Source organism: Gavia stellata, chromosome 8, assembly GCF_030936135.1.
Source record: "Gavia stellata isolate bGavSte3 chromosome 8, bGavSte3.hap2, whole genome shotgun sequence".
Classification (NCBI taxonomy): domain Eukaryota; kingdom Metazoa; phylum Chordata; class Aves; order Gaviiformes; family Gaviidae; genus Gavia; species Gavia stellata.
In genome coordinates, this window is record NC_082601.1 from 35,221,501 (window position 1) to 35,246,192 (window position 24,692).

The 24,692-nt window shown below is 42.8% G+C and overlaps 1 protein-coding gene across 1 annotated transcript in view; it reads right to left on the reverse strand.

Moving 5' to 3' along the window:
• Positions 1-91: 91 nt before the first annotated feature.
• Positions 92-24,692, reverse strand: part of GLS (glutaminase) — a 68,629-nt gene continuing 44,028 nt past the window's right edge. The window contains 5 exon segments of the mRNA XM_059820103.1: positions 92-3,401; positions 3,403-3,436; positions 3,799-3,862; positions 4,031-4,107; positions 5,069-5,130. Coding sequence (XP_059676086.1) covers positions 3,216-3,401; positions 3,403-3,436; positions 3,799-3,862; positions 4,031-4,107; positions 5,069-5,130 — 423 coding nt within the window. The 3' untranslated portion in view covers positions 92-3,215.

Here is a 24,692-nt window from a genome sequence, read left to right on the forward strand (position 1 = left end):
TAGGTCTTCCTGGACAGCCTTCCCCACAACTGAAGGCTTATTTCAATGGCAGTCACATAGGTAACCAATAAAACGCACCACTACCATCATCATCTTGGTATTTCCATTTATTATGCTGTAAAAAGCAACACTATCTGGATTTTATCTCTTAAAATAAATAACTTTCATTTTCAGAACCAGTACAGCTCAAGTTTAGATTCATTCATGGGAAACTGCTAGAAATACATTCATCACTGTCTATTGCCCACAATACAGAATCTAGAAGTCAAGATCAGCCCAGTCAGTTACAATGACCAGAAGTACACTGCCGATAAGTACAGTCACTGATAGTCCAGCTCAGAAGCAAAAAAAAAAATCTGGTACAATACATTTTGTCCACAAAGATGGGCTAATTAATGCTAAGACTATCACAATATTTCTGAGTACAAAGCATTAAGTTAGCTTAACGATTTTAGGTTGTGATACAGAAGAAACATATACGACATAATAACAAAGGAGTGGGGGAATCCTCTTTGGAGCATAAGGAAGTCTGCATTTGATAAGATAACCAAAAGCTATTTACGTTAAAATCTACGTGTCAGTGTCATGAATGATGAACAGCCAAACCAATGTACTGCATATATTTATACTTATAAATAACGCCATGTCTAAATAGCTGCATCGCTGAATTGGACATTACAAAATAATGCATCTTCTCACAATGAGAAAATACTAAAACTAACCAGCAAAAATGCACTGAAGCTAAGACCGGCTAAAAGCACTCAGTATGATTCAGGAAAGCGTTAAGTTTAGGGACAGCCATAATCTTTAATGTTAACTCAGTTAAAATGCCTTCTTTTGGTTTTTTCGTATATATGTGTATTATAGAATATTATACTTATCTTTTAAAAATGCCAGTTTGAGCAATGCAAATTTCAGTTAAATAAAGCTGAATCAGGTATTTTTCTGAGAAGCTAAAGGGTATGTTTTAATAGGAAAAAAAATATGGAAGAAGTCAGATTAGCACTGAGGTACAGAATACTAGAGTCCATCTGAAAACCATTCCTTTACTCTGAAGTTGACAGATCTCTTGCTAGAGAAAACACGTTGGAATTTAGTTCAGGGTGCAGCAGAGAAGAGGCCTTGTGCTACTCAGTGACCGACATGGCTCAGTAAAAAGCCAGAGGCCATTTCGTTTAGTTCTTAATTAGAACTAAGGTGCCTGTGACACAGGACATGAAAAGAACGGGTTAAAAGCCTTCAGAAAAATAGCTGATCTTCAGGAAAAAAAAAAAAAAGAAAAAAAAGAGCAGCTTAAGAGCAGCTTAAGAACAGTAAGGTTCTTGAGAAAAAGTGTTTGATAACCATGCCAGCCAGCTTCGAAATGTGGTTTCAGGGCTTTTGACTTTCAGACTCTTCCAAGATTCCATCATCATGAAGACAGTCACTGCTTGTGATGAGTATCAAGCACTTTTCCATGGGATTTGTCCTCCCTACAGGGAGGCAGTATGGCATATCAACGAGAGACTGTACAGGAACTCGAGAGGATTTATTCTCAACTATACTGACCTGCTGGGTCACTCTGGAGAAGTCACTTCTCTCCATGCCTTAGTGTACCCATTTGCAAAAGGAGGATAACGTGGTTCAGACCATCTTTATAAAGTGCTTGGGCCATTCTAGAAAGAATTCGCGCATTATTTCAGGAGGATTTTGGTGCCTAAGCAGAAAATTTGGACTTTGAGATCTACTAGTGACTTGTACACTATGTGCTAGGATAAAAATAGCCATATACGCAATTCTCAAGCACAATCTCCTCTTCCATGTGCTAAACGATCCTTGCCTAAAATTCTTGTACTAAAATTCTTACCTATGTCCAACAACTATGGTGTTTTGTGAATATCGCACTCTTAAGCGACTGCTCACTTCTGAGGTTTTATGCTGCAGTATTGGCAGAAGCAATTGCACGTGGGATGGGGAACTGTCGTAACATTGTACTTCTGCAAACAACAAACATCCGCATCTACATTTCCCACAACGGAGCACGTGCCGAGCTGGCTTCAGTGGCAAGACAATAAATGCCACCGTTCACCGCAGAAGGCATCACACCTACTTGTGCTCCTGTTGCTGAACTCCTGTTCTACACCAGCGGAACCCCACTGATGCAATATCCTGCTCCCTGGTTGATGGTAGCGCAAGAAGAGAACATACCCAAAAATTTGGTTTATCTCCTGCCCTGCTCAGGCTTTGGTTGGCTCTATGCTCCTTAAAGCTGTTTCACTCCATCCGTGTTCCTTATTACAAGCCTAAACTAGGTCAGATTTACATGTAATATTTGGGTTAGTACTTTGCCGATCACACGCTTCCATTCCCCTTGCCGGTTCCTGGTGTGACTGCCAAGAACACCACACGTGAGCCCAAAAGGGGGTTTTTGCAGCTTGTCAAGGCTTGCTGCAGTGCAAACATACCTGCAAGGAACACGACTGCGTGGAGTGGAAGCACCCGCTCTCCCCAGTGACGGGGAAGTAATTTAGCAGCTGAACAAGGTGAGAGAGGAGGAAGGCGAGACAAAGGGAACTGAAAGAAACGCTTCCAAAACGAAACCAAAAAACCCACTGAACGCTGTTTGATGTTACAAGTCACACTCCCCTATGCCATTTGGTCAAACAAACCTTAGAACAGATTCCCTGACAAGACTATCTCTAAGAACAAGCCTAGACCACTGACAACTGTCACCTATATACTCTGTTGATATTTATATTATGTAAACAAGGTTGTGTGGAAATCTTTTATTTTTTCCCAAAGGTAAGTGCAGATCCTTACTTAACACACCCAGCCTAAATCTACAATCGGCATCCTCAGCTTTTGAAAAACCTCACTGACGCTCACACCTGACAGTACTCTGGCTCATCTTGGCCATACTGGAAACAGAGGGCTATAGAAACAAAAATCAGCAGAAAAATTCCTGACCACAGACTAGAGTTCACATAGAACACAAAAATAAATTAAGTAGTGCACAGTAAAGCCAACAACAGCTAAATATTTTTATACATCAATTATATGCAGCATGAGGTAATATTGCTCACATTATGGAGGGAGATTCTTAGTTGGTTTTGTTTCTTTAGAGAAGAGATTGGATTTGTCCTGTGCGTATAGAAACTCCTGCAACATAACACCGAAGTAACAGAGACTTCTGTAAAATATATACCACTATCAGATAGAAACACACACGCTCTTCATTACTTATGTATACCACAATTAAATAGGTAAGTGATCTGATTCTTAGGATCTAGCTGAAGACGATTATAGTAAGCCATCCAGATTTTTATGAACCGTTCGGTTCTCTTTTCCGTTGTTGGAATCCTCTGATGGCGTATATTGGACCTGATATTCTTGAAGAATTTTAAAAACATCATGGTGTCCAAAATGTAAAGCTTCATCCATAGGAGTGTTATTCCACCTACAAGAAGGAGCACAGTATTTCTGAGGTCAGCACGTAAGTACAGAGCCAAAAGCACTGAAAAATCTAGTTCTTTACATTCTGTGATAATAATTTGGCACACAGACCACATGAAGTTCAGCAAGTCTGAAAATACTTCATAAGCTGAGCATAATCTTTTAAATAATGGTTTTAATGGTTCACCACTTTTTATTCCTGCTCGCTCTGCAGAACCGACAAAGAACCCGTAGGGTCCTGTTCCGTCTGCTTCAGCGTCCTGGCTCAACGCGTTCCACTCTTACTTGACAGACACCTCTCTTCACCGGGGCCAGAGAGATGCTGTTAGAGCAGCTCTCCGCCCAACTGGCAGTAAAACCACTCACCTGTCTTTGGGGAAAGGATTCACTTTGCATGCTTCCAGCAGAAATTTAACAACGTCCACATGTCCTGTAAGAAAGGCAGGATTGTGAGTGCACATATCTATCTATATCTATGTATATACCTACATACAAAATTTCAAAAAGCAGGTATGCATACAGAGAGAGCGAAGACACTGTAAAGAAAACTGACCACGCTCCATTAACAGATAGCAAATGACACACGAGGAGCCGTTACCTTCCGCAGCTGCTACGTGCAGGGCTGTTCGTGAGTCATAGTCTCTTTGTTCCATATCCATCCCTGACAGAGCAAATCTAAAAAAAACCAAAAAACCCCACGATTACAGAGAAGTCTTACATAATTAAAACAAGTTACAAAACTAGCGTGGAACAATACCCTGATGTTAAAATGATGAAACGTCTGCTGCAAGAGGACGTGAACAGTATCAAAAGCACATTGTACCTTCAGTTATAATGAAAGGGGCCCTTACTGCTTTGGCTCTAAAAATAAGGTAGGGGCTTACTTTTCTTTCTGATCTTTAGTTGTTATGAAGAAAAATAAAATAAAAATGTCTTTGCAGGGTTTGTAACAGTCAACGTAGCTTGTCCCTGTTAGATTTTAAATCAGATAAGTCATACAAAGCAAAGTAATTCATGCCAGCTGAGGAAACCCAGGAAGGACTCCCAAGTCTGAAAATCCTCAACAGCGTTACAACATCGGGAGAGTTCTTTCATCACACCACGGTGCTCCAGGACAGCAGAGCTAAACTATACACATTTTTCCAGCCACTAACTATATTCAGATATATTCTAGCCACATTAATACATTTATTTAGTCTCTTACTGTTATTACTTTAAACATTTCCAGATTCTACTCCAGATTCAGACAGCAAAGCTAGATTTCCTAACCTCTCCAACAACAGTGTGTGTCCTCCAGCCTGATTTTTGGTGGCAGTTTCAGAATCGAATTATAAAGCAGGCTAGGGTACAGCTAGGATTTTCTGCCATCACTATAAAACGACTGGTTAAGGAAATTTATTTCAGTACAATCCAAAGAAAGGGAAAACAATGAGATTGCAGGACAGTGTGAGGGTACCTTTTTGATGGTTAGGTTTGGGGTTTTTTGGTTGGTTGGTTGGGCTTTGGGTGAACATATTGAATGTCCAGTGCAGCTCGGATGTCCCCAACACGGACACAGTGCATATCAATAAGCAAACAACAACAGCAGGTACCAAGCAAGCAGCTTTCCTACTCCCAACCCCGCACTGATTTTTACCTCCGGAGTGCAGACACATCCCCCGTGTAGGCAGCGAACAGCAGATTTATCACAGACTTCACCTACAGAGAGAGATGAAGGCCAGTTTATTTAGGTTCTTCCCTCAAAAACAAAACAAATGGAAAACCAAGAAAAGCCCAGCGTGGTCAGAAAGTCCAGTGTTTACAAACCTGTTAATTGTATCCCCTTCCCTGGCCACATTTTGCAGTAAAACACTGGAAGAATTCCTTCCAGCTTGCTTTGCTATCAGTACTTGTATGTCTATCTTTCCAAGGTTAAGTCATAAGGACAGTAAAAGAATCATAAAACACGCATTTCTATGCTACTGTGGTAAAAAAAACCCAAAAAACCGGAGCCTTGCTGTATGGACAAACCATATTTCTCTCTTTGATTGCCCAATGATACCAAGTATTGAATTGCAAAATTACAAATTACATCACTTTGCACAAGTCACAAACCATAAACACCTCATAAAACAAACTCATTCTGGAAAAGTAAGTTTTTTGGGGGGTGGGGGGTGTTGGTTGGGGGTTTTTTTTGTGTGGTTTGTTTGTGTTTTGGTTTTGTGTTTGTTTGGGTTTGGGTTTTGTTTTTTGTTTTTTTAACAGAGGAGACTCCTAATGCGAAGAGAAATCTATGTTAGCAGAAGAGAAGAAATGGTAGCGGTCTTGCTTTGTATGACAGATTTTCCTTGCATACATCTAATATAGATGCTTTCTTCAATACAAGCAAAGCAAGGTTTCAAAGAAGACAAAAGTAGGATCTTTTTAGATCAAATAACATAGGTGAAGTCTCAGGCAAGTAATGTTTTTCTCAGCTGTATTAATGAGAAAGAAACCATACTGTTAGGCTACCAGCTTCATCCCATGCACGTTTTTAACGCATCCTGGCTGTAACAACTCTAAAAGTTTTAACAAGAGCCAAAACCGACAAGATAGATGATTTAAAGCATCCCACCTCAGCTTCTTTCATAAACCGATATGGCCACTTCTAGGCACCATTCACAGCATTTTCCAGTAAACCTTCTAAATGCTGTTGCTTTTTAAGTTGAGTCTACAAAGTTCCCTCGCTGCTACCAGCCAAGTAACAGAGATAAAGGAGAAAACTGATGCTGCGCTGACCTTCCTGAACAAGGAGAAGCAAACAAAAAAAAAAGAAATCACCGCCCACAAGCAAGTCTCCCGCAGATTTCTGCAAAAACACGGGCGTATTTTCACAGGGCCACAGATGAGCCAACATCTGCGCCTCTTACAAACCGAAGTAGTGGAATTGCTTGTTACTTTTTACACCTCAGGTACGCACTGACGCAAAGAGACCGAAGCAAAAGGAGACAGCGCCAGGGTGGAAAGGGAGCCCCTCTCCTCACCCCAGCATCCGCAAACCCTGCGCTCCTTTTCAGTTTGCGCTACGAGGCTCAGCAGGCTTAGGAGCCTGGCGCAGCAGGTACGCGACCTGCTCGGCAGGACCTGCAGCTCTCCATCCCTTCTCAGGGGGCTCAGTATCCCCCAGGCTGCTTCTCAGCCTCCGAAGGCTGTGCCCCTGGGCTCCCACCGCACCCACCCCCAAGCACCGGGGTCGTCACTAACCGCGGCAAACCCCACAGCCTTTCCCAGACCCTCCTCACTAGCATCACAGAGGACAGGCCTGAAGCAACTCTGCTCCTCCCATGAAGATTTTTTTTGTTGCAAGCTTCTGGAAGAATAAACAACCAGTGACCAAGAACCCCACAGCACGTGAGCTTTGCTCCGGATGCGGAGCCGGCCACCCCTGGCTGAGCCCACCCACCCATACGGCGGCCCCGGGGCCGCTCCTCCCCGGGCTGTCCCTGCGCCCCACAGCTGGGCTCCCCTTCTCTCCACCCCCCGGCGCAGTCCGGCAGCGACACGACCCCGGGAACAAGCCGCTACCTGCACCCCACGGGGATGCGGTGTCCCACCGCTTCTGGGCGAGCTTGCAGCTCACGGAGACGGCACCACCCAGCAAACACCCCAGAGCCCTCTCATGAGGCTTCCAATAGAGACCACCACAGTCACACCAACGGGTTAAAACCCCCTAAAAGAACGTACATCCTTTATAGATACTGGGCTGCAGACTGTATTTAAACGCAGGCATGAAAGGGGAATTTAGTTTGACGACCTCTAAACCTCATTAGGATGACTCGGGCGTTTTCCTGGCTGAGAGAGAAGTTGAGCATCGCTCCACCCCCGGTGCCCTGCCAGAGAGCGGGCTGGGTGCTCGGACATTGCACGTCCCGCAGGTGCTGAATACTCTCCCTTTTTCAGGATCTAGTACGAGCAAAGGACATTCTGTCCTTAATAAAAACCGTTTCAGAGGTAACTGATCATTTTGGCTGGGCTTCCTTACGTTTCTGGGAAATGCAAATGTGCATTAAAATAATAAAATAAAAATAACACGCATTCCTTCCTTACAAAAAATAACTTTCCAAGTGCAGCTGGGGCCAAGAATCCCTCTGGATTCAGCTGAACATTTTGCTAAGAAGCCATTTTCATTTTCTATAATGATGTGACAAAATCTAATTTGGAGATTCCTGAGACTTTCTAACACAATAATCTTAGGCCACGTCTCTCAGCAATCTGGGAGAGGTTAAAGCCACTCCTTTCTTAAGATAAATAACGTAAAATCCAAGGTCGCATCATTATAAAACTGAACTTCTTGACGGATCAAAACAAAAAGAAATACAAGTCCAGACAAAAAGAAAAAAATAAAAATAATCTCTGCTTGTTTAGTTCAGAAGAAGGAATTTTGAGAGGAAATATGACTGCTCTCCGCACAACAGTAAAGGTAATGGGATACAAACAGCAGGAGACAAACAAATTAGCAGGACAATTATTAGCAGAATAATTATCCAAAACTGGTCAGGAGTGAACTCAAGCTGGAAAAAAGCAGAAGAGTGTAGCCATCACAGCTGAAACGGCTGTGCCCTAGGGCTACCTGCCCTCATTCCCAGTGAGACTTTAATGATTTTATGGAAAAATTAGGCTGGATTTGCTAGCAACAAAACACACCTTGACTCTGTAACTGCACCCTGCTCTATCAGCAGCATAGTCCAGGCCAAAAAATTAATGAATTTTGTAAGGTATGAAATGAAATTGCTCAAAAGGCAGCCATAACCAACAAAGATGGACATAAAAGTGAATTCAAGAATAAAATTTAAAAATCTGCAAATGCAAAATACATGTTGAATTCAAAGTAAGAATATACAGTTTCCATGAGCATCTTCTGGAACATCCCTTAGATATCAAGAGAATATTCATCTAAGTAGCATATATATTAAACCATCACATAAGAGGGTATCATTTACATTGAGAAAAAGTTCTCATGTGAAAATAACCCTCTGCCAGAAGCTCTGTATCTGCACAAAAGCTCACTTAGGCTGCCATAAAAATCAAGCACAATCAAGACCTCAAAAATGCAAGCAAAAGTTCTCTCCCCCCAAACTCACAGCTTACTAGCCTGAAATACCAGGTCCGTTGCAAAAGCCAAGAGCCAAAGAAACTCTGAAGTGGGAGCAGCAAACATATGATTGTGGGGTTTTTAACTGTAGGGGAGGAAAAAAATAGCAAAGATGACAGATGAGCTGTACCCATTCAAACTAAGTAGGGCACAAGGGACAAGGCAACTAATTTAAGTGTTTAAAAACTCTGTCACTGAGTTTCTAACCGAGTGGTTCATTATATTCTATCTGCCATACTGAGTACTGGTGTTTCTGTTAACCGCGCTGATGAACCCAATTTTCCACTCACCTTCAGAAACAGGAACGGAAAGTTTGCCTTCAACCTGACAGCCACGAATTAGTTTTTCTACTGCACAGAATTCCTTAACCATGAAAATTTAATACAAGCAGGAGAGATGGAGTCCCTTTGCTACATAGGACTAGGCTCAAACATTACCATACAGCTATATAGCAGTATCAAACCCAGAGCAAAAACTGTTCCACCTTATGTCAAACGGGAGATAAAACCTGCATGCACTGCACTGGGTTAACTTAACAGCTCTCTTGTTACTGCATCAGAAATACACAGCACTACTCACTTAGCTATGATGAAACCGTCTTTGCACACAAACACTTTTTCCCCGAGTGCTGGATATAATCCTTGTTATCCAGATGGTGACGCCAGCAAGGAAAGGTTGCTCAGGAATGGTTTTGTCACCCAACATTAAAACCAGAAGTCCCAGACCACACACACCTTGTATTTTCACCTTCAGGTTTGTAGGTCTTAGAGGTCTCAGGCTCAGCTGGATGAAGCTATGGCCGGCTCAGTCGAGTGCCAGCAACAGTCCTGCTCACGCTGGAGGTGGCCAAATGACCACGACCTCCAGAGGTCCTTTCCAACTAACCGTTCTCTGAGTCTGCGGGTAAGAACGTGAGCAGCATGAGAAAGAAAGATCAAGCCTGTTGTTGCTGAAGAAGCACACCGAGCTCAAGTTAAAGGAAGGAAGCACTCAGAGTTCGGAGCGGCAGGAAGTCACACCGCTGCGGCAAACATTTCACATAAACACGGGGGGCCTAAAGGGAAAAAAAAAAAAAAGGAAGAAACACCTTCCCAAAACCCCAAAAGCACAAGCCAAGTGAGATATGGCATTGAAAGTTACAAAGGAAAACTGAGCCTTGAAGTGACTGCTAGTCCAAAGCTTTCATACTGCAGTTATTTTAAGTATCTCCTATGCCCAACTGGGCTAAAAGCTGCGAAGAAGGCTCGTTCAAGCAGCGGGATTCAGATGTGACACCAACGGCACGGGAATGGCGGAAGCGCAGCAGAACACAAGGGCTGCCTCAGCACTTCAGGGGGCACGTGCCCAGCGCACAGCGAGTACACCGCTGTCCCCTGTTTCTCCATAGCACACGTTGTCAGAGCACCTCGGTGAGAGGCGGTAGTTTTTGGTTTCTTTTTCAATTTCTCAGTGTACCAACCTGAAAGACCTAATGAAAAAATAAGTTTAACTCCAGAATTAATATGCTGAAGTTACTTACCACGAGTGAAATTTCAACACGTCTAATTAATCTGAAAGGCAGGACTGGTATGTGGGAACAGCCTTGGTGCAGTGTTTGTGACAAAACGGTCTTTCCCAGTTGAGCTGCACACTCAAATCCAGCCCACGGGAGAAGACTTATTTAAATAGTCTTAGTGTCATGATGGCTAATAGCAAATCTCCATACAAGACTGAGATGACAATCACTTAACACAAACCGGTTTAGAGGATTTTTTTTTTTAAATGTAGAAAACAGCATGTGTATCACTGCCCAGCTCTAACGCTTATCAACAGAAGACCTCTCCACACACTTGACAGAGAGCAAGCTGCTATCACCATCGGCTCCAAGATGGGAAACTGAGGCCCAGAGCTGGAAATGAACCGCTATGGTCTCGCGGCGGGCGCAGAGCAGCCCAGCGCCTTCTGCCCACCGGCTCACACGCTTCAGCATTCCTGTGAAACAGAACCAAACCCAAGCGGCTGGCCGTCCCAGCCCCGTGCTCTGTACCTGCCCGCACGTCCCCGCCGCTACGGGGCTGTTTGTCCTGCTCTGCTATCGCTGCCACGACTCCAGCACAGCAGGGCGAGCCTCTGCTCCGTCCTCCGCTTGGGTGGGGAGAGAAAAGCCAAACAGCTGTGCATGCAAAGCAAACAAATCCTTTAGAAAAAACTAATTTAGCTCAGAGCTGGATTAATTCCATGAGAAGCTCTTAGCTAAAAAGGTCACTGAATCTGCATTTTAATTTCCTACTGTGTCCTGCTTCCTGAGAGCACTGTCCCCCCCCAATTTCTTTGAAAACATTGCAGAATGTACAGTCTAAAAAAATATTACTTCCAACTTTACTGTTTCTCCAGGTGGCTGAGGAATACAGTCAAGCCCCATAGTTTAAAATGGTGCTGCTAAAGGCAATATAAACAAGGATAAACAAACAAACGCCCCAAATCTTTCCAATGCTCTTTACGTGATATTTGGGGACAATGCCACAGGTTGGCCTTCAGAAAAGATGTTCAAAATACCAGGAAAAAAAGGTTGTTTGAATGCACACTGTTTCTCAGGAGCTTTGCCATATCTGAACTTTACTATGCACAAGACCCAGTGCGGTGACAGGAGACTTTCAAATAGAACGAGGGGGAAAAAACGAGACAGCAGAGCTAGCTGAGAGAACAAGGCCACCGCTCTCTTCTCTCGCGTCTCATTTTCTGGGCTTAAAATGGGACACAATGTCTCCTTTGGGGAACCCTGCCCTCCTGGACAAACGGCTTGAAAAATGAAGTTTTCAATGTTCCCCTGCACAGCAGCGAGGCGTAGGGATAAATCGGGGTATAAACTTCAGCTCTTGCCGCTCAAGACTTCCCCAATGACAAGCCGCTGTCGTGCTGACCCCGGGTCCCGATGCACTGGGATCTCGGAGCTGGTGCCAGAGAAAAGCGAGACTCCTGGTGCGTGGCACCAGCCGGTCTCCTGGCAAACGCTCCCAGCCGCAGGAGAGCTGCACTGAAATGGGACCAAAGCTCTGCAGCTCTTCACCCGCACCGAACACACAGCGAAATCAGACTGATTTGTCTGGAAGCCTCTCTGAGGCACAGTTCTCCACGCCACTAAAAACCTCCGAACGCTGCCGGGCGGTTAATCTGCATTTAGGATACCTGGGCCATCTTCCTTTGGCACCTGCGCCAACGCCCGCAGATGATGCAGCGCAATTTCCCTACGTATACAAAAAGTCTGACAGATGTTATTTCAAAACCGCGGATCCTGGCAACGTGTTGTTACGCCCAGGAGAAAGACGAGAGCGCAAAGCGCTCAGCAATTTCTCTTCCACAGTCCCCCCGCGCCCCGCCGAGAGCCACCCGTTTGGCAGCCGGGTCCCACCGACGCACCGGACACGCGTGCGAAGGCTCCGCTTGCCAAGAGACGCCGCGCGCGCCCCGCCAGCTTTCCCACCCATTGTTAACAGCGCGCGGCTTCCCTAAGCCGGCTCAGCGCTGGATTAACTCCGAAATTCAGAAAATAGATTTTTAAGCTGTCTAAGGAGCGTTTGTCTAGTGCATGAGGATTAACGGTTCACACTGGGAAGAGACCGACTACTATAAAGTCTTCCTGTTCTCCTGACTTTGCAAACGACCACGTCCTGAAGAGTGACGCAGGAGCAAAGGGTTTACATGAGCCCAGAGGGACTGCGCAAGGTAACCGGAGCTCCAAAATCAACGTAAGTTTAACTTCACAGCACCGCTGTTCTGCTGCTTTTCCTAAAGGTGATGCCGTGATGAGGGTCATCTGCAGCAAAAGCAAAGCATTCTGCCCACTCCCTGGAAAAATCACAGGTTTTTAGATGCTCATTTTATCAGTGGAAAAAAAATCCTGAAATCTAAAAGATGCCAATATAAATTCTGAAACAGCAGTGGTGACCTATTAAAAAAAAAAAACCAACCATCAAACGAACAACAACAAAGAAACCCAGAAAAAGTTAATCTAGAGCACAAATTAAATGATTAGGTCACACAGTGTTTACACACAAAATGGGTAATTCAACTATGCTGAAGCACAGCCTACAGATGACTTACTCCCTGCATGCAAGGTTTCAAAATAAAATTCAGAAAAAACCTGCTCAAAAGTAATTTTGAAGCTGCAACTCCGAAATTAACCTAGAATGCATGTAGTCCCTCAAAGGACAAATATAAAACCACAGGCTAATCTCAGAGAGGAACGCACGTGCCTGTACATTCAGACAAACACTAGACAGGACTGCTTATTTTAAAAACTGGCCATTTTTACAACTCATTTGCAATAAACTGGAATCTGCTCTCCAGGGCCCGCTGACAAGGCTGGTGTGGAAAAATCACTGTTCGAGTCTAAGACAGAGCCACGGGTTTCCTTAAAAATACCTGTCTTCAACATGAAATTAAGCTGTATTTTGTAAGGAAAGAAATCTCAATTGAAAGTCAGTATCTTTGCAGCTGAGCTTCTGCTTTGCTTCCCCTGAAAGAAAGTGAAAGTTATTACCTAAGGGTCAGTAAAACATTTACAAGTCAAAAGTAAGACTGAACCTAAACAAACAGCCAACCCAAACAACACGGGTTTGTCAAAAGCACTTAACTATGACCCCGTCCTTCCACCGGAGTTTCTTACAGCTTTTAAAACCGCTGCTTTTCAGCCTGGCACAAACAGCTCTCTGTAACACCCAGCGTATTTGAAGGACTGACACTGGCGTTCAGATGTCCACCGTGCCAGCGCAGGAGAAGCGCCCGTGTACCCCCCCTCCAAACCCAGCTCAGCGTCCCCTCCGTCCCGCAGCCGAGACGCGAACGCCGGTGCTTACCCACCTGCCCCACGCCAGTGCCAGCAGCCTGCCGGGATACAACACCCAAACCAAGCGCTGCCTTTTATTCACCGAACCCAGCCGAGTTTAGGTGCCAGCCAGGTGAGGGCCGCTCTGAAGGCGTCTCGGAGCTCGCCGGGTGAGGTTCCACCCCCGGGTATTTCTAGGGATGGGCAGTCCCTGAAGGCACTCTAAGCAGCCTCTGGATTAAGCCACAACCTTACCTTATTCTACAGAAAGCTAACAGTTACGTAAGAAAAGATAATTTCCCTAAATAACTTTCTGAAGCATGCAAAAATAAGTCTCTGGGCTCAAGTGAGAGTGATCGACCGACCGACCACACCTACCCCTAGAGCAGCCCAACGCCGGCTGCCTCTAACAGAGCCCCTTGCCCGACATTCCATGAGCACGAGGCTCACACAAAGTTAGAGTTCCTTGGGAAAGTCTTTCTTCCCATTATACTATAAATAGTTAGAGAATATGTGAATAAATTCATGCATACACTTACAGGCGTTAATGTCATACAGAAATATTTGACAGTACAAACAGGGCTAGCTGTTCCCCAAAACTTTCAGTTCTTCTTCAGGACTTTTCCCCCCACCCCTTTAGCCTGTTTTCTGCTCTACTGACCCTGGTTTCCTCACCTAATCTGAGGAAAGTGCAAAAATAACTCTAGAATCTGCAAATATTTACTCTTCTGTGTTTTGAAAGGAACACGGGAAACAAGACCTTGTCAATTCTTTCCCCGGTGCGTTGTCTAATGCACCAACTATCCTTTCTTTTCCTCTAGATGGTGCAAGCTCCTCCTTGCAGCTGGGACGGAGGATGACACCCGGCTCCCTCACTTTTACCAGCTGTGGGTGCAGCGTTTATTTTTGGAGTCAAAAGCTGCAACAGTAACTTTCACAGCTGCTACCACGGAGTTTATTTTTGGAGTCTCCCTGGCGGAATTAACTGAAAAGCCGCTTGCACAGCAATTATTCACGTTGCTTGTGCTGTTGGTAGAAAACCAACAGACTCATGAAACACTTACTTATTCCTCAGGAACTGCCTTATGGTTTTTAGCAGCCGTGTTCAAACACAATTCGTGTATATACCGAAAGCAGCTTCTCCCAAGAGTTATGGCTAGACTGCAGCCACACAAGAGGCGGTATTTTCATGTATACATATCCAAAGCAGCTTTAAACCAGCTGTCCTGCTATAGCTGTGAAAACCTCAGGCAAGCCAGCCATTTACTTACCCAGGTTCACAGAGGAGCTTCTCAGTCTCCCCTTGGCCGCATCAGATGGCAATGCTGTACTCACAGCTTACAGTCTGGAATCACTTCGGTGAGATAACTGCACTTACGAGCGCAACAAAGACCGTTTCCAGTGCTCTGTGACCTACATACAGACCCTTACTGCATCTGGGATAGTTGAGCTGATGACACAGGAATGCAAGGAATACATTATTTTAGGTAATGCTGCTGCTTTTTCGTTAATTTATACTTTATTAAAAATGCCACAAACATGCTGGATAATTTTGTAAGTTAAAAGGTTTTTTTGACCTTTAAATTATTGATCTAACTACAGACCAGGATGGCAGCAGTCAGCAGCTGGTAAGAGGAGCTGGATATGCCATGAGAAACGCAAGGCTGCTCAGTTCACGGTCAGCAGGTAAGGGTACGCCAGGGAAGCGCAAGGACAGCCCCCCAGGGCTGGCACGGGGCCACGGCCTCTCACCTCGGCGTCAGACTGCAATTCGGACCCAGGCAGAAGGAAGGTGGGAAAGTTATGAGACAGGTGTTGCTGTTTGCTAACAAACAGATCAATTCAGCAGAAAAAATGATGCAATCCTGAGATTTTTTTCTTTTTTTTTTTTAATTGCATATCAAGCTGGTCAAAATCCTAGTACGCTTTTAATATCTTCTTTTCGCAGTTCAACTTTTAAAATTGTTTCAAACCCAAATTTGATCTTTTACAATAAAACTGGTCATTGTCTTCTTCTGACTTCCTACATTTTTAAATTGGCAGGTAGGTATTTGACAGAACAACTCTATGGTCCTAAAAGTGTCCCTTTAAAAGTCTGAAGAGAGAGCAAAGAGTTTTGGCTCGGTTCAATTCAGACTCAGAAGCGCTAACACACAAACAAGCTTGTACGGGTAGCTCAGTCTTAGTGCCTCTCACAGAAGCTCTGCAAGTAGCTAAATATAAGGAACATCTAATTAAACCAAATATATACATTGAAGATTTCTCTTGACACCAGGAAAAAAATTTCAATCATAAACCCCTTCCTTCACCCTGAGAACAACTGTCAATCTCCTTTACTGGATAACGTATAGGCTAGAGTCGCCAAAGGAAAAGGGCAGCCTTCCTGGAGGTGAAGGCTGAGCAGAGATGGTTTTTCTCTCTCCCCCCCAACTCATCTACTAGTTTCAAGTGGATTTCTACCATCCACATTTCCTTCAGATTCAAGCCTTTTAGAGATCGGTCAAAAACTCTGAAGTACTAGAGTATGCCTACCCGAAACTGTAAATAATTAGAATATCAATATTGCATTTTACAGTAAACACAAGTCCTTTTGTCATCAGAGTACTTTAAAATAATCTAGGTATTGAAAAGCATCTAAAAATGATACTTGCTACAAGCTAGCACAATACCATAACTGTTTGTCCATCTTTTCTGCTCTGTTACAATACTATTTTGTGTAAAATTTTAAAAGCCTAACAAGGACACAGGACCTTCTCTTCCAATCATGTTTGGAGCTATGAAAGACATTAAACCAGAATTCACCTCCTCCAATACCAACCTCTTGCTCATAAGATGATCATCAAGTGGACACACAGTCCTGGAAAGAGTCTGCCTCACTGGTATTCCTCAAAATAACATCTCTCTACCTGTGAAAAGGCTAATTAATCTTAAATACTAACAGGTAGGAGGTACAAGCTCTTCAAGGAGTTAAAAAAAAAACCCTTTCATGCACATGAAGAAAAAGCAAGACACAGACAGGACTGAACTCAGTTCTACAACTAATTCAGCCTCTGCATGCTGAGAGATTATTGAATTTCATTCTTCTAATTTTTACATTATAAATGAGATTCAGCATCTTGCAAATGAAATTTAAAATACTATATATTTCCAATATACTGTGTGAAGCCATAAGTAATAGTTTACTTCATACTATGTTTGGTTTTGCTTAAGTGCCTGAAAGACAGTAACAACGGCACTGGTTGAACTGTCCTTGAAGATGGCAAGCTACAGAAGCAGAGACCTGATTTCACGACAACAAACACTGACTTTGCAATGACTTCTTATTTACAGTCCTTCTGGCTATTGATTAATTCTGAAGTATTAGTAAACTGATTTTGTTTAAATTACAGATAAGACTATTTAATTAAAATTAAGAGTTAAGTAATTCAACAAAACATTTACTAGATTAAGTGAAACATACTTACCTTCAGTAACTGAGATACTTTCAGAAAGACCATGCCCATCTATTCCACTCCTGAGGTGTGTAAACCCCACGGGGTGAGCCAAGGCTGTTTTGCACAGCCGTGTTTCTCATCTCCCACACTCCCACCACTGCCTCCCCCAATGGAGGCAGAAGAATCAATCCTTCACCAATACTGACTCCAGAACTTGAGCTCCAGAGGTGGAGAGGGGGTCACAGAATCGTTTAGGTTGGAAAAGACCCTTAAGATCATCAAGTCCAACCATTAACCTAATGCTGCTAAGTCCACCACTAAACCGTGTCCCTAAGCACCACATCCACACGTCTTTTAAATACCTCCAGGGATGGTGACTCCACCACCTCCCTGGGCAGCCTGTTCCAGTGTTTCACCACTCTCTCAGTAAAGGAATTTTTCCTAAATATCCAGTCTAAACCTCCCCTGGCGCAACTTGAGGCCATTTCCTCTTGTCCTGTCACTAGTCACTTGGGAGAAGGGACCAACACCCACCTCTCTGCAACCCCCTTTCAGGTAGTTGTAGAGAGCGATGAGGTCTCCCCTCAGCCTCCTCTTCTCCAGACTGAACAACCCCAGCTCCCTCAGCCGCTCCTCATCAGACTTGTGCTCCAGACCCCTCACCAGCTTCGTCGCCCTTCTCTGAACACGCTCCAGCACCTCAATGTCCTTCTTGTAGTGAGGAGCCCAAAACCACAGTATTCGAGGTGTAGCCTCACCAGTGCTGAGTACAGGGGCACGATCACCTCCCTACTCCTGATGGCCACACTATTTCTGATACAGGCCAGGATGCTGTTGGCCTTCTTGGCCACCTGGGCACACTGCTGGCTCATATTCAGCCGGCTGTCAACCAGCACCCCCAGGTCCTTTTCTGCGGGGCAGCTTTCCAGCCACTGGTCCCCAAGCCTGTAGCATTGCATGGGGTTGTTGTGACCCAAGTGCAGGACCCGGCACTTGGCCTTGTTGAACCTCATACAATTGGCCTCGGCCCATCGATCCAGCCTGTCCAGATCCCTCTGCAGAGCCTTCTTACCCTGAAGCAGATCAACACTCCCACCCAATTTGGTGTCGGCTGCAAACTTACTGAGGGAGCACTCAATCCCCTCATCCAGATCATCGATAGATATTAAACAAGACCGTCCCCAAAACTGAGCCCTGGGGGACTCCGCTTGTGACCGGCCGCCAACTGGATTTGACTCCATTCACCACAACCCTTTGGGCCCGACCATCCAGCCAGTTCTTTACCCAGCGAAGAGTGCACCCATCCAAGGCATGAGCAGTCAGTCTCTCCAGGAGAATGCACAAACCGAAATGTAGTTGAATCCCTGCATACAAGCCTCTTCCCCCAAACCAGAGCATCCAAACTTGTTTTTATCTATAAAAGAGCACGTAATATCGTAAGAACGTCCAGGGTGCATGGATGGGGCAGTTTCTCCTTTCCTGTGCCATCACTAGGGGCAAGGGATACTCGGCATGACAGCGGGAAATGTGGGAAGAGCAGTGCATGATTGATTGTGTCCTTCCCCTTCTAAAACTACCATTAAAGATTAGCTGGTTCAAGGGGTACACAGAAAAAAGAACATGCAAGTCAGAGCACAAGAGTCAGAGCCATCGACTCCAGCAGTATTAGATTACAAGATCTCAGGAACAGAAACATCTCTATTTGGAGGATAATTCCTGCAAAAAGGCCTTAATATTCCCTTATACACAACTATGGTACACAATATTAAAACCAGGTACTAGGATGAACACAGCCAGTATCACTCTGACATGGATACCTCTGAACAACTCACAGGTGACCCTAATTTATTCAACACTAACAGGAGGCCTTTAGTAACTAATGCAGAAGCTTTACCAGGGCTTCGATAATGATGCAGTGCCTGAAGAGTTTCCCTCCCTGTGCACATGCATGCTTGGCCAAAGACGAGTCTGGTAGAAGAGTAGCTAATCTCTAGTGCTACTCACTAACAGTTACTTGCAGATGTCTTACGCTTTGCTTCATACCCAATGACCTTTGTTTTGGGGATGATTACATTGATTTGAAAAGGTAAGAATACTGGAAAGAGCAGAGAAACTTGAGTACCAAAACTGCCTTGACTTGATTACAATGAGCATGGTCATGCTTGGTTCTACCTGCTGTTTCTGATGACTTCCGGTATCAATGAATTAACCCACTTCTTACTTTTGGAGACAACTGAATTAAGCATATCACTGACAAAACTCCCAAAATAGGAAGTAAAAAAATTTAATCATCTCTCACTAGACTCAAGACCTAAAGTTGGCTGATTCCACATACTGACAGGTTATTTAGAAAACAAACCACCTTTCACGGACATTCACAAACTCACAAATTGTGCCAGCAGGCAAATTTTTTGAAGACTTAATAAGGAAAACCAAATTAGAGTTAACTATAGTGAATCAGGCAATTCCAGAGAACCATGACTTAACAAGAGGGAGTAACAGCAAAAGCTGGCCTGGCTCCTGTCCTGATGACAAAAAATGTTACCACTGTGTTGTTTGCCATGAATGGTACGACAAAGGAATAGTAGGTAGACAAATTATTTCAGCAAAAAGTTTACTAGATCAAGTGAAATATTTAAGGCATAAAGAGGCATAAAGACTTTCACCATTCAAGTCAGAAGATGAAGTCCAGGCAAATTTTCAGTTTTAGGTGCTATGCATTTGCCATCAGTATTTTGGCTGGCAATACTTGAATCTTGCTGCCATGTCCAAAGCAGCAAAGTTATGCGGAAAAAAAAGAATGACCCTCTCAAAGGCTTTAACTTTGCTGTCAAACTTTTTCAGCATTTCTTATCAGCAGTGAAATAATGTATTGTCAGTTAATTATGATGACTGGAAGTTCCAAAATGGTAAAATAATAATTCTTGCAGAAAACTATTACAGGAATCTTAGGGTCATCATCATCTCCTGATAGGGACTTTGGTAGTTCCTGTTCAGTCCTTTCATAGGCTAACCCCTTCAAACACTTCTGCAACAAAAAGCATACAGAATATATACAGAGAACTTAACAAGAAGAATGAACACTGACCAGTTGACTCTCGATACAGGAAAAAAAACAAGAGCCTTTGAAGTAGTGGATACAGACATTACTAACACTGCAAGATTTGGGACCAAAGGACTGGGATCAACGATAGTCAGATGAATAAAGCAGAATGCTGATGGGTGCTTTAGTGACACTAGCTGTATTAAGCAGACAGGACAAAAGAACGTCTGCCTTTTCAAGGACCTATTGACTACGACTGATACCCACACAACCGAGTAGAGTAATGCTCCCGCTTTCCAAGTAGACTAATGCTCCCGCTTTCCAGGCTGTAGGTACTTCGCCATTTATAGATGACAGTCTACTCTTAACTTCAGGACTCAGAGCTAGAATTATTCCCAAAATAAAGGAGGACGTTCTCAAACTATATTTACTGGAATTTCAGAAGCAAGAGACTGACTACACCCTACAGACTGAAAGCAGAGTAAGGGAAGTCTTGACAGAGGTTTGCACTCTACTCTCGTTGGGAGGGTTGATTCTAAACTATTAGGAACAAGTTTCTAGAAACCACCTTCTAATTTCTAGACTATTTATTCAGTATCTGGTTTTCTTACATCAGAAATATTAGCTTAAACAGATCTTCCACCTCCAGAGTTTCATCTCCAAATCCTGGGAAGAGTCATATTATTCCCCATCAGCCGTTGGTATATGGGGCAAAATGTACTCAGGTGTTTTAGCCTGCTTCTTCATGTCCTCAATCATAGTTCTTAATCCTTTTCTGCAATGGCACAGGTGTTGGGGTTTTTTTAAACACATTTGATCAGAACAGTTTATTCTGAGACCGAGATTATGTATTAACTAGTTGTCTTGAAACGATTACAGGTTAGAGAAGTTTAAAAGCCAAGTCCTTTTAAAGAAGTGTGAAATGCACTTACCATCAGAAAGCCAAAGCTACACATATAACCAAAACCAGGTCTACCAGTCCAAAAAAGCTGATATTGAATGAGTAATTCCTGAACAAACAATAAAGTTGCCTGCCTCAAGGAAAAAGCTGGACTAGCAAATGACATCAACAGGAAGCAAGCAACATTATCTCTTCCTATCACTCCACTTGTGTTCCCAGTTCATTGTTGTGATAAGCGCTCTGATCACAAGGGGTCCTAATAGTAACATGCTGTCCCGCAGCAAATAACATACTTCCACATTTGCATTTAGCCTGCTACACTTTAATAGAAAAATAAAGGGAATACAGAGTTTTCAAATCCTTAAACCACTTTATTTTCAATTGTATACTTAAAAAAATATTTAGGATCCAGTAGGAAAATACAGCAGGAGATGAAAATGTTCATTATTGCTGACCAAAAGCCATTTTTACCTATGCCACTTCTAGGATGCCCTAAAGGCCAACAGATTTCCACATGATGGTAAGCTCATCATGCACAGTGAAGAGACAGGAGTCACCATCACAAGCTGCAAAAAGGGAAAATTTCAACTGGAAGTTCGGAAGAAATTCCTCACAACGGAAGTGGTAAAGCACTGGGACAGGTTATCCAGTGAGGTTACAGAAACCCCATCAGGTTTTCAACACTTGACCGGTGAAGTCCCTGAGCAACATAATCTAACTGATGTTAAGTCCTGCTTTGAGCAGGAGGTTGGGCTAAATGATCTCCAGAGATCCCTTCCAAGCTCTACAACCTTATGGTTTCATTCTTAGGTTGCTTACAGTCACTAGGATCTCCTGCACTTCATACAAATGGGTTATGATGATTGCACCCAGCTAGGTAAAATTGACCCAATTTAAGAAAAGAAACAGTATGAAGATAAATTCCCAATTTACAGTGTGCACAAGAATTCTGTAACGACACATGAATACTTCAAATTCTGTATACCAGCTGTTTGGCAACTGAAATGAGCAGCCTACTTAACAATAGCACTTAGCTATTAAAGAACCTTCCAAAGAAAATAACAGATATTTGTTGACTGTGTTATCAAAACAATTACTTCTAATTTTCAGAATATTCAACAATGTAAAAGTAAGAATCAAATTCAAGCAATTTCACTGAAAAATCATGATGCCAAACAGATTAACTGAAATGCAAATATGGGGTGGGAAAAGTCAGACTTTATTCCAAGTCTGACCAAATAATAATGAAATTTATGTCCACTGATCTCTAGCAGGAGAAGCACTACCAACTGCCCATAATTAACAAAATAATAGTGCTACTTAACCAGAGAAGACCTGCAGTAACTGATCAGATAAAGGCATCAGAGGAAATATGGAAAGAAGATATGCAGAAGATACCAGTTATGCTTGCAGAAGGCAAAAGCTATCAGTAAAGTATACGGACGACACTACAGAAGGCACCAGCTATGTGCCAGTTAGGTCAAAATTAGAGCGGAGCAGCAGCTAAAACAGGAAGCGTTACCTTACAACAGATACGCCCCCCCCCCCCCCCGCATGCCCGCTGCATAAATGGAATACGTGAAAGGCTGGTTGGAACATTTTTGAGTGTAGAAAAGCATTCTAGAATTCTTTCCTTTTCCCCTTGTCCTTCCTTCAACCCTGTTTCCTCGTCAGCCTTAGTGCCAAGGTGTCAAAGTGTCTATTATTCTCCCAGCGCGTAAACACGCCTGTCTTTTTAAAAATCTGCATGGTCCAGTTTACTCTAGCAGCCTTACTCTAGGTCATGCATCCACGTCAGCTTCGTTACCTAAATTAAGTTCTGTTTAAGCTACTTAAACTGGTTAAAATAACCCCACAAAAAAAACAACTTGCCACTACCACCACACTTCTGCCAGCCTAAACTCTACCATAGGGCTTTATTTAGTCAAACTGCAGCTTCAGATGTAACCGTTACGTAAGGGCTGCTACACACAGAAGAAATGTGTGTTTTCAGAAGTAACCGAACTATGTGCAAAGCTGTGCCACTCTTAAGTCTTGCAAAAAGTTTTAAATGCTAAGTGTTTGTGTGACATCAGAAGTCTGCATCCAGCGGTATTAGAAGCCAGTAAGAAAACTAACTTCTACTTGTATGAAAAGCAAAAGGAAACAGGACATTTCGATTTTGTACACAATATTCTCTAGGAGGAGCAAATGGTAAATTGGAAACCACACTTGATTCAAAGTAGGTAGTTTAGTAATTTAGACTGCAACAAACTGCTACAGACCAGGACATAAATTCCTGAAAGAAAAATGGGGCTGTGCATGACCCATCTTTTAAAAGCATGTCATTATGCACATTACTTAGTCATGCGTTTTCTAGACAGGACAAGAAGTGCCAAACAGACAAGATACTAGCATGATGAAAAAAATAATTAAGGCTTAGTCAGATTGCTGCCTGATTTAAAGCCTCTTGCCATGCCTGAAACGACTATAAACATTTCTGACATTCAAATTCCTCAAAGAGACTCTGCACTGAAGATAAATTATTAGGTGTATTTAGTCATCCCACTAAGAACTTCGCTGAAAAAAGTCTATTCTTCTTTCACTGGAATTACTGCTTTTGAACTCCCACCAGAAAACTACAGAAATATTTTTAAAAGTTTAAAAAATAAAATAGTAAAAGCCTACAACTGATGTTTATGATACTAAAACATCATATATAAATTATGAAGCTCATAATTAACTACTTTGCTCACAGTTAACTACTGTGCATCAATGACATGTATGTATCAAGACCAAGAGAAATAAGAACCATGAAAAAACACCATACTCTATCCCCTCTTCCACCCACCCTCTTCTGACTCCATTGCCTTTTTATTCATCTACGCACCCGCTGGTCTTTTGACACAAATGCCCAATGAAAACCAAAATTTAAGAGCCAAAATAATTCTACAGTAAATCACCTGTAGCACTCTCTTTGCATCTATTACTATTCTACCTTTCCTCACCTTTATGACATTTAAAGTCTTTTTATATATATGGTATTTTATGTACAATGAACATAGAGCTAATTTTAAAAACCTAGTACAAGTAACTGCAGTTTATAAACCAATCTACAGAAAAGCTAAATTAATCATTACAGCCATCCTCAGTAGCTGCGTGGCTCTAGTGACAAAACCTTGCCTCGGAATCATCACATTATAAATACATTTACTATTTAGTATCTCGAATAAATTTTAATGAGGAAAAAAAAGTAAGCCTGTGACAAAGGGCAAGTGCTTTGCCAGGAACCCAGATTCAACTGTTGTTCACACCCCACTGTTGCTACTACAAGGATGTGGGTTTTGGACCACCTTCCTTGCTATGCGTGATTTTCACAAGCTATATTTTTCACTTCATAGTGCTCAGGATCAAGTTACTACCCTGGCACTGGTACCATTAACCACGTATTTCCCAAGTGACTGAATTAGTGTCTTCAAAACCACACAAATACACAGTGACGTTAATAACCTACTGCACCACGACATTTTTATTAGAAAAGTCACAGTGAGAAAGTTTTCCTACTTTGATTTTTGCTTTCAACTTTCTAAGGTAACAGTTCAAAGAGAAAAATTAGATTATTGCACAAAATGTTTAAGAAATCTTAGGAAGGTTTTCATTGACAGGTTTAACTCAATCTGCTTATTCCACCTACTTTTCCAGAACTTTATCTTTTTTAGAACAGAGTGCTCGCTCTCTCACTTCAGTCTCAAAAATGTGTTTGAACAAATCTGTTCTCCATTGAGAGGAAAAAAAAATACAATAAAAATCAGCTTAAAATAAATTTATTAAACAATACAAAAATAAGCATGCTGGAAATCGAGATACATAAATAACATACAATGCAAATGAAAAATGGAAAACGAGACAGGTAACTTAACAACTGAGCCAAAAAGTACAACACAAATGCTAAAATAAGATTTTAAAAAGCATTTACATTTCTAATGAAA